The 15940-nt window shown below is 42.3% G+C and overlaps 1 protein-coding gene across 3 annotated transcripts in view; it reads left to right on the top strand.

Moving 5' to 3' along the window:
* Window positions 1-15940, top strand: part of SLC35F3 (solute carrier family 35 member F3) — a 163143-nt gene that overhangs the window by 91648 nt on the left and 55555 nt on the right. The window contains exon 1 of one of the 3 annotated variants that reach the window (XM_086877797.1): window positions 10114-10287. The exons of the other annotated variants lie outside the window; for them this stretch is intronic. Coding sequence (XP_086733923.1) covers window positions 10212-10287 — 76 coding nt within the window. The 5' untranslated portion in view covers window positions 10114-10211. Of the gene's footprint in view, window positions 1-10113; window positions 10288-15940 lie in introns of those variants that run through there. 3 annotated transcript variants of the gene reach the window in all.

Below are 15940 nucleotides of genomic sequence, written 5' to 3'. Positions count from 1 at the left end.
TTTCACCTCCTGCCTGTATCTGCAACAAAAAGTATTTGTGATTTTAATTACTTAGAGAAAAATTCAAGTGGTTTATTAATACCAACATAACCCTAGGACAGAATTATAGTAATGTTTTATATATACCTGGGGGGGATACTGTTTGAAAAAACATGCAAGGTATAAATCTGCTCTCCTGCAGCTTTTCAGTGGAAATCCAGACCTTCATCTGCTGGGAGTGGGAGAGGGAAGAAGAGCACGAACAGTCGGCTCAGGGGGGGTTTCCTTGTTGCAGAACTCAGGAGAAAGTTTCTGCCATGGGTGCAGAGGCTGGAGCCTGTCAGATGGAGGTTCAGGGCAACTGAAAGGGAGCTATCCATCTCTGGATATCCAGGCTGTCTCTGGCCCTCAGGTCTCTTGCCCTACAGTCATCCAGTCATCTGTCCGGTTCCTAGCAAAGATCAGAGCATGCCTCATCCTACTGTAAGTGACACCAGAAGCTGATGCAGCCCCAGGGTTATGCTAAGACCATTGGGTACCAGCCAAGGCAGCCTCTTATGGAGGGCAGTTGTCTCCCCATTACTCCCTCTTCATATCTACGTGCCATACAGTGACTGTTCCTGTGGAAATATTTGACAAGATTGCTTTGCAGTCTATGACAGGAAGGATACAAATCAGCTGGATTATACAAAGGATTTGTGCTGGCGACCATAGTGGACGGATCAAGCTGCAGCTGAAGAACAAGTCTGAAGCCTCTTTGCACAAGGACACTAACCCCTAACAACACATTATAGGACAAGGAGTGTCCTTTTAATTGAAAACTGGTTTTAGTAGTGTGGTTTTTACTCTACTTGAAAGGAATCAGATCTGATTAATTCCCCTGCTCTTTTAAAAGCACACATGGACTTTCCTCATAATAGGCAGTTGCTTCAGTTTTTCTGAATTAACCTAACATTCTTGTTATTTCTTATTACAATTATGTTTTGTATTTGTGTTCTGATGCTTGCCTGAGCTATCATCCAGCTGCTTTTGATTTTTCCCACCTGGAAGTCCTCACTTTAATTCTTTATCTTTTCTACCTAATACTTTGCCCTCTTTTAGTTTTCCTTTGGATTCCTAGCTTACCACGACCCTCCCTCCAACTACTCTATAAGCTAATATTTTTTGTTTGTCTACATTTTATATTTGGTTTCCTTTTAGCTGTTTTATTATCACAATTTTATCAGAAATGATAGTTCCAACGCAGAGTGCATTGAATGCAATAACAAAGTTCCTTTTAGTTCAAAAGGAAATCAACTGAGTCATGGGAATGTAAAACTATGTGCATAATCTTATTACAGATATCCCTGGTACTGTTAATTAATCATCCAGATTAATCCCCCAGAAGCATTAACCAAATCCAGTCTAGAAGTTGGGGGATTAATGATAAGCAGCAAGAAGGCTTTACAAAGAGGTGTCCTGTTATTGTGTGAAAGTCAAGGCTTATAGCATAGAATGACACATCTTTGGTGCTTACAGCCATTGTCACATAAGCATGGAACTTGGAGTTTCTACTCCAGCATTTTTAGAAATTGCCACAACTATTCTAACAAGATCTATAAAGATTTAGCAGTTTCTACTAGCAAGAGACAGCATGAATCCGCTATAACTTCTTTCTTTTCATACCGCAAGAAAAAAAGACAAGATCCACCGATGGATATTCACATCTCAAGGAAGGCTGTAGAAACCATTGTTTTTTGAAATACTGTGTAAATTGCAAGCTCCTTAAAGTTGGCAGAGATCAAGCTGACAAAGGATAAAAGCTGTGTATCATACAGAACCTCCACAAACAGCACATGTATCTTGTGCCAAGGTGGGTGGGGAAAAAATAAGGTTGTAAATTTAGTTAATTACTGTAGTAAATTTATGTTCCATACTACAGTCCCAGCTTAAAATAGGTAGAAACATGTGAGTAACTAAGAGGAACCATAATTTTCTTCCTGTTTCTTTCCTGACCTCCTTCACAGATCCTAAGGCTGTGGTTTCTCTGCATCTGCTGAAATCTAAGGCAATGTGTAAAACCTTCTCACCAATGTCTGACCAGTATGTAAGAAATATTTTAGCGCTAAGCTGAATTTCCTATCTGAATAATTGAACATGCAAAGTTCTTGCTTATTTTAGATTAAATTCATCAAATAGAAAATATAATGTTATGGCCCTGCCTTGTTTATCCAAAGTAAATTGGATAAAGTGGTGCAAAGTAAATTGTTGGGAAAAAGCTTCCTATTTTCCTCAGTCTCAGCCCTCTCTTGAATGCTTCTACAAACACAACATTACAGCCTAAGTAAAAGACTGAATTTAATGCAAGATATTTGGGGTAGATTATACTTTTTGCTGCCCATGCATTTGTCTGATATGGCTATACTTAAATCTGTGGAATTATTCTAGTTTTGCATTGTTATGAATCTCCTGACTGTATCCATGGTCTTTCATATAAAATACCTTCTTTCTCAAGGCACAAAGCAGCCCTCCTAATTTTCCAGCTACAACCTCAAGCTACTTTCCTGTCTTCAAGCCTGCTCTCTTAATCAAAACTCCCGTGGCCTTGAACCAGCAGAAAGGACTTATTCTTTATCTGTAGTGTTGCCCATGAATAACAGTCACTATACCTTTGCTGTAGGCATTCATCTGACATTACATTGTTCAGCAATGCACTTGTGAGGTTAAAATAATTCACTTTGTAAAGATGCATAAGATTATGAATCAATTTATGAACGTCTAGAGTATTAAGAGAGGTACTTCTTGGTCTACAAAGCACTGTTTCACTGTCATTTCAAAAATTCATATTTAATATGTGACCCAAAGATTTTAATTATTCTTACACTACTGATAAACAGTAGTAATAATATATTCACCCTCTGCACTAATAATAAAAGGCATCTTCTTCATGAAGAAAGAGTAATAGATTACAAATATTAACCTGTTAGATATATTCTGAGTATTTTATAACAATAATGCTTGATTTCTCAGGGCTTTTCAGCATAGGATCTCAAAAGCAATGAAGAAAGTAGCCAAGTTTTGTCCCAAGGTACTTGTGGGTAACTGATGGCAGCAGTTTAACTCAAGCCTGGTGCCACACTGATGGCAGAGCCTGAAATGGAGTGGGAGGATTGCAGTGCCACTGCTCATTGCACACACTTGTAGTACTTTTAGATTTTACAATAGGCATTTCCACCCCAGCACTTTTCTCCCTTTTCCTTTTCCCAGTGTCTGAAGGCAGATACTCATCTGGGAAACAGGTTTATGTTGCTGTCTCATAATAAGATAGCTGGGACCCAGCTATATTAATATGTGCCCTAATGGCAGCTGAAAGAAGTAAAAGGAAAAGCTCCCCCCAAAAAAGAGAAATAGCCAGTGGGCTCAAGAAAAACAATTGACCTCAGTGAGAGTGGGAGATTGGAGTGATTAGGATAGCAGGATAGGGAGGACATAATTACAAAGCACGTGGTGCTAAAAGGCTCATCCTATGTAATTTCTTTTAAATAATATCTATGCTTGAAGGGGGAACTCAGTGTGCCAAACTGATTGGTCTCTCTGAGGGCAATCAGCACAGCTACTTGCTTTACACATTTCAGTGAGAGTTCCCAGGAAAATTAACCTATTTACTTCCAGAGATCTGACTTGCTGCTTCCTGAGAATTAACCTAGAAGCCCACTCTGCTGAACCTCACTTGGAGTTCCTGTGAGGAAGCAGGGCAGATTTAGAAAATCTGGGGAGAAGCTGTGCCTAGGACATTATTTTTGATCCTCATCTTGAATTCTTCTGGACATAGTACTGTTACTGTGCACAGTCAGAAACTTAAATCACAGAGCAAAGGGTCTGAGAGCTTGAGAGGTGCGCAGCTTCTAGACAGCTACGGCAAATTTACTTTGAAGCTGTAAATCATGAGGTCTAAGACACTTCCAAAAATCCCAGTACTAACTGCTAAAGACATGTGATGGACATGAACAGTTAAAAAATAAGGCATAATTGATTTTTTTTTTATTATTGTTTGTCTGTGTAACTTTTTAAGTAGATGTGGCATTCAGTTCATATTGCAAGTTCTTTAGTATCAGGATTGGGAGGAATTTCACAAAGGAAAGACAAGAAAGAAAAAAGATAATGCAAAGGAAAAAAGAACTAAAGAAATGCTGACAATAAAAAATAAGAAGAAAGACAAAGTGCAGAGTATACACAGGAGAACAGGAAAGAATGTAGTTATTTAAAGTGTTTAAAATCAGTCTTCCTGGTAAAAGGGCAACACAGGAATCAGTCTGGATCTGCTGCTCTTACACATCCTTGTATTTTAGATAGGCAGCAATTTTCTTCCTGATAAATATCTGGCAAATTACTTATGTAGGTTGAAACCCTCTCCATTTCACAGGCCATTGGGAGTGCTTAAATCCTACCTAATCTTTGGTTCAAACAGCTGGCAGCAAAACTTAAATTGGACAGATTCTGTGATTTTCATCCTAGAGCACTGTCTGTAAAAACAGTGACTTGAAATACAGAATATATCTCTTCAGAAGTATCTTTACTGTTATTTTCTGACAGATCTTTGGATGCCCTTTTTTCATCTCATCTCTTTTTCCTGTCCTGCCTGATACAAACTGGGAGGGCAGTACAGAGTTCTGTAAATATTCAGGTGAGAACATGAAAAAAAAATGTGATTCTGTCTTCAGTTCTTATGGTTTGTTTTTGGTTGTTTGAGGCCAGGAGCATGTGCATATTTGCTCAGACAGTTCTGAAAGAACCTTTTTTTGAGGACAAAAGGTTGCCTCACAGATTGAATTTATGTCTTTTCTTTCTGAGTCAGAGGCTGAATGATAGATTTTATTTTTTTTAATTGTGTTTTTAGGTTTTAAATATTTTAATTCTGTTTTCATATATTCCAACTTCAGATGTTTTTCACCTAGTTTTACTTCAACACTCAAAGTGTGAGCTATTGTCAAACATGACAATGGCCTTTGTATCTTTGTTAGAAATCAAGTCCTCCTAAACTGAGGTGCTTCAGGAGTAGAGGTTTAACTCAGCTTACACACAATTTATGATTGCAGAGAATGTGCACAACTACATTGAAATGCGTTTCACATTCAGTGCTTTACAAAAACAACTGGCCAGGAGTGGGCTGGTGTGAAGAATGCAGAAGTGACGCCCACACCACAGTATTAAAAATAATACCCACAGTATTATTTTAAATACTGTGCATATCTTAGGTAATTAAAGGGTTAAGAAGTAATTGTTGCTGCATTGTTGATGGTGTAACAAAGTATTTTTTTATGATTTGAGGTGATTTAGGTCTTGTAGTCAGACAGTGTCCCATATACAAATACACAAGGAAAAGCAATTGCCAGATAAACCCAGGAGGGTGTTAAAACTCGGAGATTAAATCTAGTTTTTTTCTTACATTTTGTGAAATTCACCAGTATTATTTGAAATGCAGCTGTTCTTTATGCACAAACCAGGAGAGCTTCTCATAAAATATTGGAAATAGTTAATATTTTATGAGACTTGGAAATAAAATCCAGCAGTGCCGTCTCCTCCAGTAATGCTTACAGCAGTTATAAACAGAAGGTTAAAAAAAAAATATGAAAGGAAGACATTCTCACCAGGACTTTGCATCTATGTCTAGGAACAGTTGGATACATCGTCGTGTATATGTCATGTAGACAATCTGCAGCCCTCATGGACACCTCACATTTCCCTGTTATCTGTAGCACTCTCTTCTGATCAGACTTGAAGAGAAGGGATTCAGGTATAGCGGTGTCTGTGTGGTGCACTCTGCTGAACACCTTTGCCACAGCGAAGGTCTGTGTTCCTCCTCTTCCTTTCTCCTTCCTTTCACAGCCTTGTTCTGTGAATCCAAGACATGATACTAAAAGTAACTGAACTGTTTTGGAAGAGGGAAAATTGGAAAGACATTGTCCTTACAGCTAGGTTAATATTATTGCAGAGAAAAACTGTATGTAAATTTGACAAAAACATGAATTTGTTCTGACTGGAGGTTGTGAATGTAGGAGGCTGCAAACCGAATAGAGGTGGATGGTCACCAGATAGAACATCTCAATGCAGATTTCAGAATGACTGGAGGACAGCAACCATTACTTCCAAAATAGCTAACATTTGTGTTAAAAATGTGCTTTTGATATCTGTTTTTTGAGAAATAGATTATAAAGTTATTAGTTATTGTAGCAAACCAAAAGTAACACAGCAAAGAGACTGATAATTATTTGTGGAGAATATTCACCAAATTACTTGAAATACTGGCAGGTTGTGGCCATTGTTGGTATTGTGTATGTGTTTGACTCCTAGCACATGAATTCTTTCTGGTATGAGATGGAGCCTATTAGGAAATTGGCTACAAGAGTACAAGTCCACACTCCAGTTCCTTTCATGTTGCTAAGCACAACAATTATTGCCCTCAGTGGTAAGGTAAGCACGTAAATTAATAAATGTCCTATTAATGAGTACACTAAATATGAAAATGTCTGAACTGGGGAAATACCAACTGTGTCTGTTAGCAACAGGGCATTGTGTTTCATGTTGGTTAAACAAACTAGCTAACAGGACAAAAAAGCAAAGGCTGTAGCACACATAACTGAGAATTTAGTTTTGTCTTGAACCTACCTTTCTGTGTGAATAAAGAATCTTTCAGGAAAGTGGTTATGATCCATAGGTTTAAAAGCAGTGTGATGCTGAGAGTTAGCACACTCATATAAAGGTTTATATGTACAAAACCAGTCTATTTATTATTATTTTTTAATCTAAAATGAAGAAGGGTAACAACTTGAAAAAAAATAGTTCCATCAAACTACAAAGTCTACAAATTCTTCAAATTGGCCAAATTCTGACGGCCTTATTCAAAATTTTTAATCTGACCTTTCTTTTTCACATCCTTGCTCTTGATTGGTAACAAAAATCTGCCTTCTTCAGTTTCCAAGGTCTGAGAGCTTCTCTCCACATTTGTAAGCTGTCCACAGCCCAGACATCCACCAGCTTCTCCTCCATTTCCTCCTGAATACAGGAGGGGTGTTTTAAAGGTAAAAAGACATAAATTTGACTTGAAATTTTACCCCATGTGAATCAATTTTGCATTGCATATACTGTAAAATGCTAGTGGTAAATGAAGTGAAATGTAATCCAGCAGTAAATGTGTTAAAGGCTGGGAAGGTGTGGATGCTGCAGCTACAGAAAGTAACAAGCCTACTGCCAAATGCAGCTTTCACAGAAGAGTCCCTGGAACACAGTCCTCAGGCACCCCAGTCTTCATTAAATAAACACAACTTTTTTGTTATTGTGATATGTGGCTGGTATTTTTATGCACAGTGTAAGACAGGGGCCTAGTGTGGATGTCTGGTGTAAGTGCGTGCCTGTAAGGGAGGCAAGAGAAACCAGAGACTGTTAAAATGCTCTGGGGCTGGAATTGAGCAGAGCTGTATGCAAGTCAGCTGTACTTCACAGACACATCGGGCAAAAGGTTTCCAAGAGCCCACAAGCGGTTGGATGTCTCTTCCCAGTTTGAAACCAGTCTTAGTTGGGTACTGAATGTCCTCAATGGCTCTGAAAGCTTCTCTGGATGGCTGAACTGAACACTGAGGAGCTTGAGTGCTGTGGCCGTGCAAGGCATCGTCATCAGAGGAAGGACAAGACACCTCTCAGCTCTCCCACAGCACCAGCTGCAGAGGGGGCCAGCCACAGGAGAGACTTACTGCCATACATTCAGCGTTAAATGAAACACTGTGAGCCTGAAATGTGTTAACAACTCTGCAAACCCCAAAATATTACATGTGTGCAGGGTTTAAGTAACATGTCATCCAAAATCCCATCTTTTCAATGTGATTTTCTACATCAGCAGCAGCACCTTCCCAGTAAAATAATGTACTTACCTTGTCTTTCCTTTAAATAATAAGAGAGCCTAAGTCTTTTAGAAGGAAAGAATATAAGTGTTCAGCAACAAAATATCCTTCTAATTCTTATGACCATCCTACTGGTTACAAGTGTAACCAGAAGGGAAGTCTGATTATCCTTGCACAGCCATTTACCTCTGGGAAAAATTGATGACATTTTGATGTTAAATGCTGATTTTCTATTTTCCTCTTTATATAGCAGAGGCTGAGATGATCCTGGAAGATCTGCTCAGAGCAGAAGCCAGACAGTGCTCTCCATGTTCTGGTGTTACTTGTCATCTGAAACTAAGGGAGTCTCTTAAATTCTGTGGCTGTATTTTAACTACCAGTGAGCCTGAAGTTCCTTCCCGAAGACAGTGTAAAATGAGTTAATATTTTATAATGTGCTTTGAAATCCTCAGAAAACAGGCACTTGCAACATCACCAAATATTTAATGGACAGGACCATCTGAGGTGAAAATCGCCTCTCTTTATGCAACTCCTTTAATTAACCAAAAACCTATTGGACTCTGAGACTAAAGAGTGCAATGAAACAAGATGGACCCATGGTTCTCAAATGCCTATGATCTGTAACATCCCAGGAAGCTGAATTTCTTAGACAATTCTACTAAAAAGAATTGGAAATAACCATAAAAACCAGGATTGTCTTTATTTCATTTGACCTGAAATTTAAGCTGACGTTTTATGGTCTTAGCACCAAGTACACGGTTATTTTTTTCAGAAGAATCACTTTGAAAGTAGCCTAATGATTTTCGTGTAAGGTTCATCCCAAAAGTTGCACAGAAGAGGCATAGGAAGTGCAAAACACCCTGGAGCTTCATCAGGCTGGAGATCAACCAACAAGAGCCGTGCAAATAGTGTGGGTCTGACCCCCTGAGAAAGTTTGCCTCTTAAATATAAAGAACTTTCTAGCCAGCAGAAGTAGGGTGGTGTTTTCCCACGGTTTCCTGAAAAGTCTATCAGAACTGATTTTCAATAGCTACTATTTATATAATTAAAGAATACTTTGGAATGTTTGTGGAGCATTGATGGCCGCTCAGTCTTGTTTGCAAAGTACACTCATTTTAATTTGACCAGACCTTAAGAAATATTGAGTATTTGCGCCTTGTCTGCTGACGCCTCTCCGTTTGGAACCTGGTAAATCTGCAGAGTATTTTCATAGCCACAGAAATAATCACAAGGAGTAAAGGGTGCTGAGGTCACTGTGCTCAGCATCTTGTGAATTCTGGTGATATAAATATTTTTTTACATCTTTCATACTCGTTCATTACGATGTGTTCTCTCCTGAATCTCCTTGCATTAAGTCATGTTAATTAATGCCAGTTAGACTTTTTTTGTGCTCTGACAGAGGGGTAGCTCTATCACACGTTGTTGGTATGGCATGATTGGGGAATCTTAAAATTATTGCAGAAAAAAACCCAAAAAACACTCTAAAAGGTTGCTACATACAAGCAGCATCCAGTTGTGACATTTTATTTAACATGTGTCGGTATGGACACACTTCTTTTCGTGCCTCACAAAGGAGTTGTTAAACTGTGTTAAGGAAGCTGTAGAGTACGTGACTGCAGGTATTGGAGTATCATTGGTAAATCCATGGAGTATCTCATCTTGGCTGCTGGGTCGAGTTTCGGTCTCCCTCAAAAGGATACAGCAGGAACAGAAAAGCTGTGGGGAGGATGGCAGAAATTACTAAAAGCACGCATGAAAATTGACCCAGAATAGTGGCTGGACTTGAAGGAAAACAGAGGAGGGACAATAGCGAGTAAATCATGAATCGGTTCGGGGAGTGTAAATTCTCCCTTCCCCTCAGACAGCGCGAAGAGAACTAAGCAGAGCGCGATGAGCCGGGAGCCCTTTCCGTGCGGTGCAGCAGCCCAGCGCCAGCAGTAGCCCAGGGCTCGCTCCGGGGAACCCTGGCGCACGGGCGGCCGCGGGAGCGCTGTCCGCAGCCGCATTACGGTCCCGGCTCCCTGCGACCTCCGCCGGAGCCGGACCGCGGGGCCGGCGCCGTCCGGGGGCTCCGCAGCGCCTCTCGCCGCGGCGTCCGGGCGCCTCCCCCGCCTCGACCCGGGGGGCGGCCCCGGGAGCCCTGGGGGCGGGCGGGGGGGGCCGTGCCGGTGACGTCGGGTTTGCAGCAGCCCCGAGCGGCAGCGGGCGGGCGGGCGAGCCCCAGCCCCCGCCGCCCGGTGCTGCGGCAGAGGGCGGCGGGCCGGGAGCCGAAGCGGGGAGCGCCGCCGAGGAGGGCTCCGGCGGCGCCAGGATGTAGGCGCGGGGCGGCGGGGAGCTGCCGCCGGCGACGGGCTCGCCATGAAGAAGCATTCGGCCAGGGTGGCCCCGCTCAGCGCCTGCAACAGCCCCGTCCTCACCCTCACCAAAGTGGAAGGTAAACGACGTCGCTGGGAGCGGGACGAGGGTATCCCGGGAAGACCGGGTTCCGCGACAGGGGATGCTCCGGGGCGAGCGAGTGCGGTGCTGGGGCGATGCCCGGCGGCGGGGGACTGCGTGACTCGTGGGAGGGCGGTGAGAACCCACGGGGCGCGCAGCTCCCCCGCCGCCGGACATCGCCGGCGCTTACCCCTGTCCGCCGCCTTTCCCAGCCCAGGGTCTTTCCTCGCCCGTGCTCCAGAGGCAGAGCACCTCTCCGGACCTCCCCTCGGGGCTCGGGAGCAGCCCCCAAACCCGTGGGCAAGTACCTGGCGTGTAGGATCCTTGGCAGGAGGGAAGGAAGATCCTCGGCAGATTTGTTCTCCCGATGTGAGGAACGCGGCCCCGCGTTCCAACCATCTGTCCTCACCTCTATTTACCAATCCAGCTGCATGGTAGCCCTGGAGTTAAGAGTCTTATGGCCAGGAGGGACTTAAGAGCCAAAGAGCAATGGGGGCTGGCAGACCTTTAGGGAGCACAGGGACCTTTGAAGACTTTCAGGGATCATGGATTGGGACCTTGAAAAGGACAGTGATGTGCTCAGGAGGGTTCCCTGGAGAGATCTGAGTGCGGGGAGCTGTTATCTTGAGTAGAAACCTGTGAGCTGTGTCCTAGGGATGGAGGGGTGATGCAAAGGCAGGGTGCAGGTCAGAAAGAGGAGCCCGTCTGAAGGATGGACACAGAGCTCAGGTCCTGAAGAAAGAGCAAAGGGAAAGCTGCTGGTTTGGGGGATACTGCTGGGGTATGTCGTTGGTCGAGAGAATGGAGTTGGTGAAAGAAAAAGTTTGGCCAGGGGGAATGGAAGGAGGAGAGACAGAAGAGGGATGAGCAGAGTGAGGCAAAGAGAAAGAACAGCTCAAAAAAGGGAATGATTGAATGGCAAGACATAAAATGTGAATGTGAGACTCCAAAGAGAACTCATGAAAAAGAAAAAACTAACACTGAAAAACTGAGAAATTAATAAAGGAAAAGAAAAAATGGTAGCAAAAGATCTGTGGAGCAGAAAGTGAGAAAATGTAGAAATGTGCAAGAGGAGAAAAGGAACTTAAGGCATCAAGTAAGAGTGGAAAGCAAGGGGTACCTGAAGGTTCTTATTTCATTTCACAGAATATTCAGCTGTTGCATTCCCGTAACATTAAAACCACCTACTGCAGAGACAGGAAAAGGAATCCCAGTTTTCTGATGGAAAGAGCAGGCCTGATCTTCATTACACTATAATTCGAATTTTAAAAAGCCCTTGGAGCTGACCCCATGCACAGTAGAGTGTTTCTCTCAAGGTTTGCATTGGAGGCTCCTCTGGGCAAGGAACTCGCCTTCCTTTCTTTTGGTGCACTGCACAAGCTTTATGAATCATAAATAATAATAACCTACCAGGTTCCAGCTTTGAAATGTGGGTCATCTCATTCCTCTTTTACCAGTTCAAATACAGTTTATTACCTACCTTATATAGAAACAGAAGCAGAGCAATCTTTCACTGTGCCATAAAATTGAATCCTTTCAAGCATTTCCATGTCTGCTCTGCATACTAGCTCTCAGATACCCTGTTGCTGCCCACCAGGGACTTTGTTGACCTAGTTGGACTTTTCCTTCTCTACTTCAGATTCATTTTTCCGTTATCATCAGTGGCAAAAATCTAAATTGCCTTGATGGTGTATGATAGAGCCTGGAGTTTCTTTCCTTCTCTTTAATGAAACAGACTGGCTCTGTTTGAGAGCTGCCTTTTCCAAACCAATTGACAACATTTCCTTTCAGACTAACATTGACTAATTTTGCCAGCTGGTATTAAAGCCATTTTAAAAAAAAAATAATAATTTAGTTATGGGCAAAAATAAAGTGAGACAGCTGGCACACTGTGGATTGCTGACTTCCCTTAGCCTGGCTGCCGTATCTCTGGCAAAGATTTGTCTTCCTCTGGTAGTCCAAGTCCGTTGCAAAGGCATAGATGATGCTACAAGAGCAAGACAGCAAAAACTTTCATCTGCTTCATAGTTATGATTATTTTCTCCCCTATCAACCGTCATCACCATCAAAGCGTTTCCAGGATCTTTGGCAGAACCACTAGGAATATGTTTCATTCTAGTGTGGTTAGCCAAGAGGAGCCTTTCATTGATATGCATTGCTGTAAAGCCCTCCAGCATTCCTTCTATTTTCCTGCCGGTGCAGTGACTTCTTTGCTTTAAAAGGAAGATAAGGACTTTGTGCGTTCAGAAGCGAGACTGCCATTTCGAATTCTTTCGGAGATTGAATCATCAGAATGCTCGGAGCCTGCTGTACCAGCACTTTTCAAGACAACTGTGTCTACATGCATTGCTCAGGCAGGCAGTAACCATACCATGTGTTTTCTGTGCCTGGTACTATTGTACACCCTTCATATTTTGAGAAATGTACGCTTGGTGCCTGATTTGTGCTTTTTCTTCCTACTGTTGTTTTTCTCACCAATTTCTGTCCACACTGCAGTGGCCATTCCTCTCAGACCAGCCAATTGACTGGTTTCACCCTGTTTGTACATGAAAGCACAGTGTGCTTGGAGGACTGACTTCTCTTCCTCAGGAAGGTAAATATTTCTATTCTTGCTCTGCATCTTGGAATCTTCCAGGGACAGGTAACATCAGCTTTGACAGAGAACTGCAGAACAATCACCACACCAGAGAAAACACATCCTCGACTTAATTAGCCCCTACTAGGAGCTGCTTATTCCCAGGCTTTCATCACCAAGGAAATGCTACTGCAGGCTCCCCTATAGCATATTTCCTCCGCACTGTTCTGTCAGGAATGAGTGCCTGCTGATATTCCAAGTTTCTTATAAGGCAAATGACACCTCTCTGCTATCAATTATTGAACATAAACATCTAAACTGAGTTGCCGTGGAACCAGATGCTGACACATGTTCAGCTGTGGCAATGCAAACCTTGCCTGCACTGCTGGAGTTGCAGGGAATTTGTATAAGTACAAATGAGAAATAAATTTGCCCTTTAGTATATTTGCATGCCTGCAGGGAGTTCATCACAAGCATATCAACACTGTAATCCCTTTAATAATAAATCTTTTTCACTTCTTTATCAAGCACAAACTAAAGATCCCAAGCACAGCAAAACCTTCCATGAGTAGCAGGCGGCTTCTTTAGAGAGGAGATTCTTATTATCCTCATTTTGCAGATGGAGCAGCTGAGAAGCCGCAGAATGAAGCAAGCTGCCTAAAAACAAGCAGCACATCTTTCCACAGAGCAGGCAAGAAAAGACCTACAGCAGACAGGAATGGACCCCCAGACTTCACACACATTGTGACCGTGGGAGGGCCATGAATGGATGCAACAGGGGTCAGGAAAGCCTTCATTTATTGAAATCAGTGACTAAAGCTTCCTTTTCAGGAAATAAGCTCAAATACTTCATAAATATATTTCTGAATAAATACTGTGTAACTGTTAGCAGTGTTCTGCTGATGACATCCAAAGGTTTTGGTAGTCAGGCAATGCTTGTATGACTGAGCACCAGGGCAGACCTTGTGAACATCTCACCCAGAACATCACAAGTGTAGAAGCAAGATTTGGTGTCCACTGGTCTTTTTCCCATGAAAGCCACACATGACAGACCTGTGCAGTGCTCCTAGAAAACAGAAGCAGCTGGTGAGCAGGAGAGGCCAGTATTTTGGTGATTCATCCAGGACTGTGGGTTTGCGTGTGCTTCCCCACTGAAGCGGCCTTGGCAAGGAATTTGTGTCGGCTTCTGCATGGAGAATGTAACTTTCAAAGTGTTCAGTTTTCTTCAGGCTGCCTCTCTGCACAGGGGACAGTGTTCAGTGTGAGCAGTCAGGGCATTTTAACCCACCTGGTTCTCACTCCTTAGCTATGGTAGCACTTTTCTCCCTCTCCTGTCCAGAACTGGTGAAGGTGATGGTGACAAGTTTGCGTGAATGGGGTTTAAGTTTGTTGTGTGTCTGCTTCTCCTTTGGACCTACCAGTATGCACTCCATTACTGCAGGATAAAGATAATGTCACTTACTCAGCTGACAGAAAAGCAGTACCCTCTTCTGTGGGTACTGAGTGTTAAGTACACATGGACAGTAATTACACTCTGGCTTTCGCCCAAGGCAGCTTTTGCCCAATTTTTGTATTCCTTGCAGTATTTTCAGTTAGCACAACAGCATATTTGAGCAGATAGCCAAGATCTTGTTCCAAAGGCGTGAGGAGTTTCTTGTTGCATAACACCTGGCTCACTTCCCAAATGGCACCATGCTTTCTTAGGCTTTAAACAGACTCAAAATGAGCTGCTCTTAGCTGTGCTAGCTTACTCACTGGGGAGTCCCTCTAGCTTATCTTTGATCACGTCCCCGGTTGTTTTGTTTTGTCTACCATCTCACCGGTGCAAACTCATGATTTATAGGTTTGGAGGTGACTCATTACTTCTGCACTGTGTCCACTCCTCAAATGATACAAAAATAAAATAATACCATTTTGATGTTACTAAACTAATGCCAGAGCAGGAGTTTCAATGCATCACAAAGCAGGAAAAGAAGTTATTAAAGATTTATCTAAGCTTCCTTACTTTAGTGGCTGAAATGAGACAGTATGTACACACAATGGACAAACAGTAGTTTCATTTACAATGATGGAATTTAAGAATGACAGCATCCATTGGATCGTCTTCTCAGTCCTTGTGTAGATCACAAACCATTACATTTCACCCACTTATCCCTAAATGAAGCAAGGTGCATTTTGTAGTCATCTTGAATCAATTTAGGCATTTGCTTTCAAAAAATAAGCAGATTACTAATCCACCTATTTAATTATAGGCTTCTCCCATGAGAAGTTGGAACAAGAACCAGTAAAAAATAAATATGAAGTCACCAGAATGCATTATTCACTGTCTCCTGTATTTCAATTTTATGAATCTTGTGAAAGAAATTTTGTCCTTCTTTTCTGATGGCTGACAATCGTAAACAGTAGGATTTGTAGCTCAGTATAAGAGCCAGAGTTCTGAAAAGACTCCTAGTTCAACATAAAAGTCTAAGTTAGCTCAACGTATTCCCCAGCAATTCCCCAGAAACAAGACACATATATAGGATTATTTATGTTGTTGCTTTCCTAGCACATTCACTTACGTAGTAAGCAGCTCTCTCCGCTTGGCTGGAGCACCACTGCCAACCTTTAGTCCACAGCCCAGTTAATCTTTGTTAATTATAAACCGTGAGATGCCACTGCAGACCTGGATAGCATCCTGCGGAAGCAGAAATTTGGCCAATGAAAGAGTAGGTTTACTTTGTAGTCTTCACTGAGCTTTGCTGACAGCCACTGCAGCATAAGATCAAAGGCAACAGGAAACAAGGTGTTTTTAGCAGTGCAGAGCTGGCTTGCTTCTAGGCAGAGCTGCCCACCATCTATTGGAGAAATCAGGTACCCGATTTCCCACGTTAGCTGCCTGGTTCCAAACACATGGATATTCTCTATCTGGACATAATGTGGGGGTATCCAGCCTGGAAATTTTGTGAGACCTTTTCAAGGCATGAATTTTGACATGAGATCAAGCACCCTTTGGTTGTATATACAAAAGTTTTATGTTGATTCTTCTGGAAGTATTAGGTATACATTTTGTTCGGTATCCCTACTTCTGACCCCA

The sequence above is a fragment of the Cyanistes caeruleus genome, chromosome 2, assembly GCF_971803275.1.
Source record: "Cyanistes caeruleus chromosome 2, bCyaCae1.hap1.1, whole genome shotgun sequence".
Classification (NCBI taxonomy): Eukaryota; Metazoa; Chordata; class Aves; order Passeriformes; family Paridae; genus Cyanistes; species Cyanistes caeruleus.
This window is presented reverse-complemented; position numbering and strand designations above follow the sequence as displayed.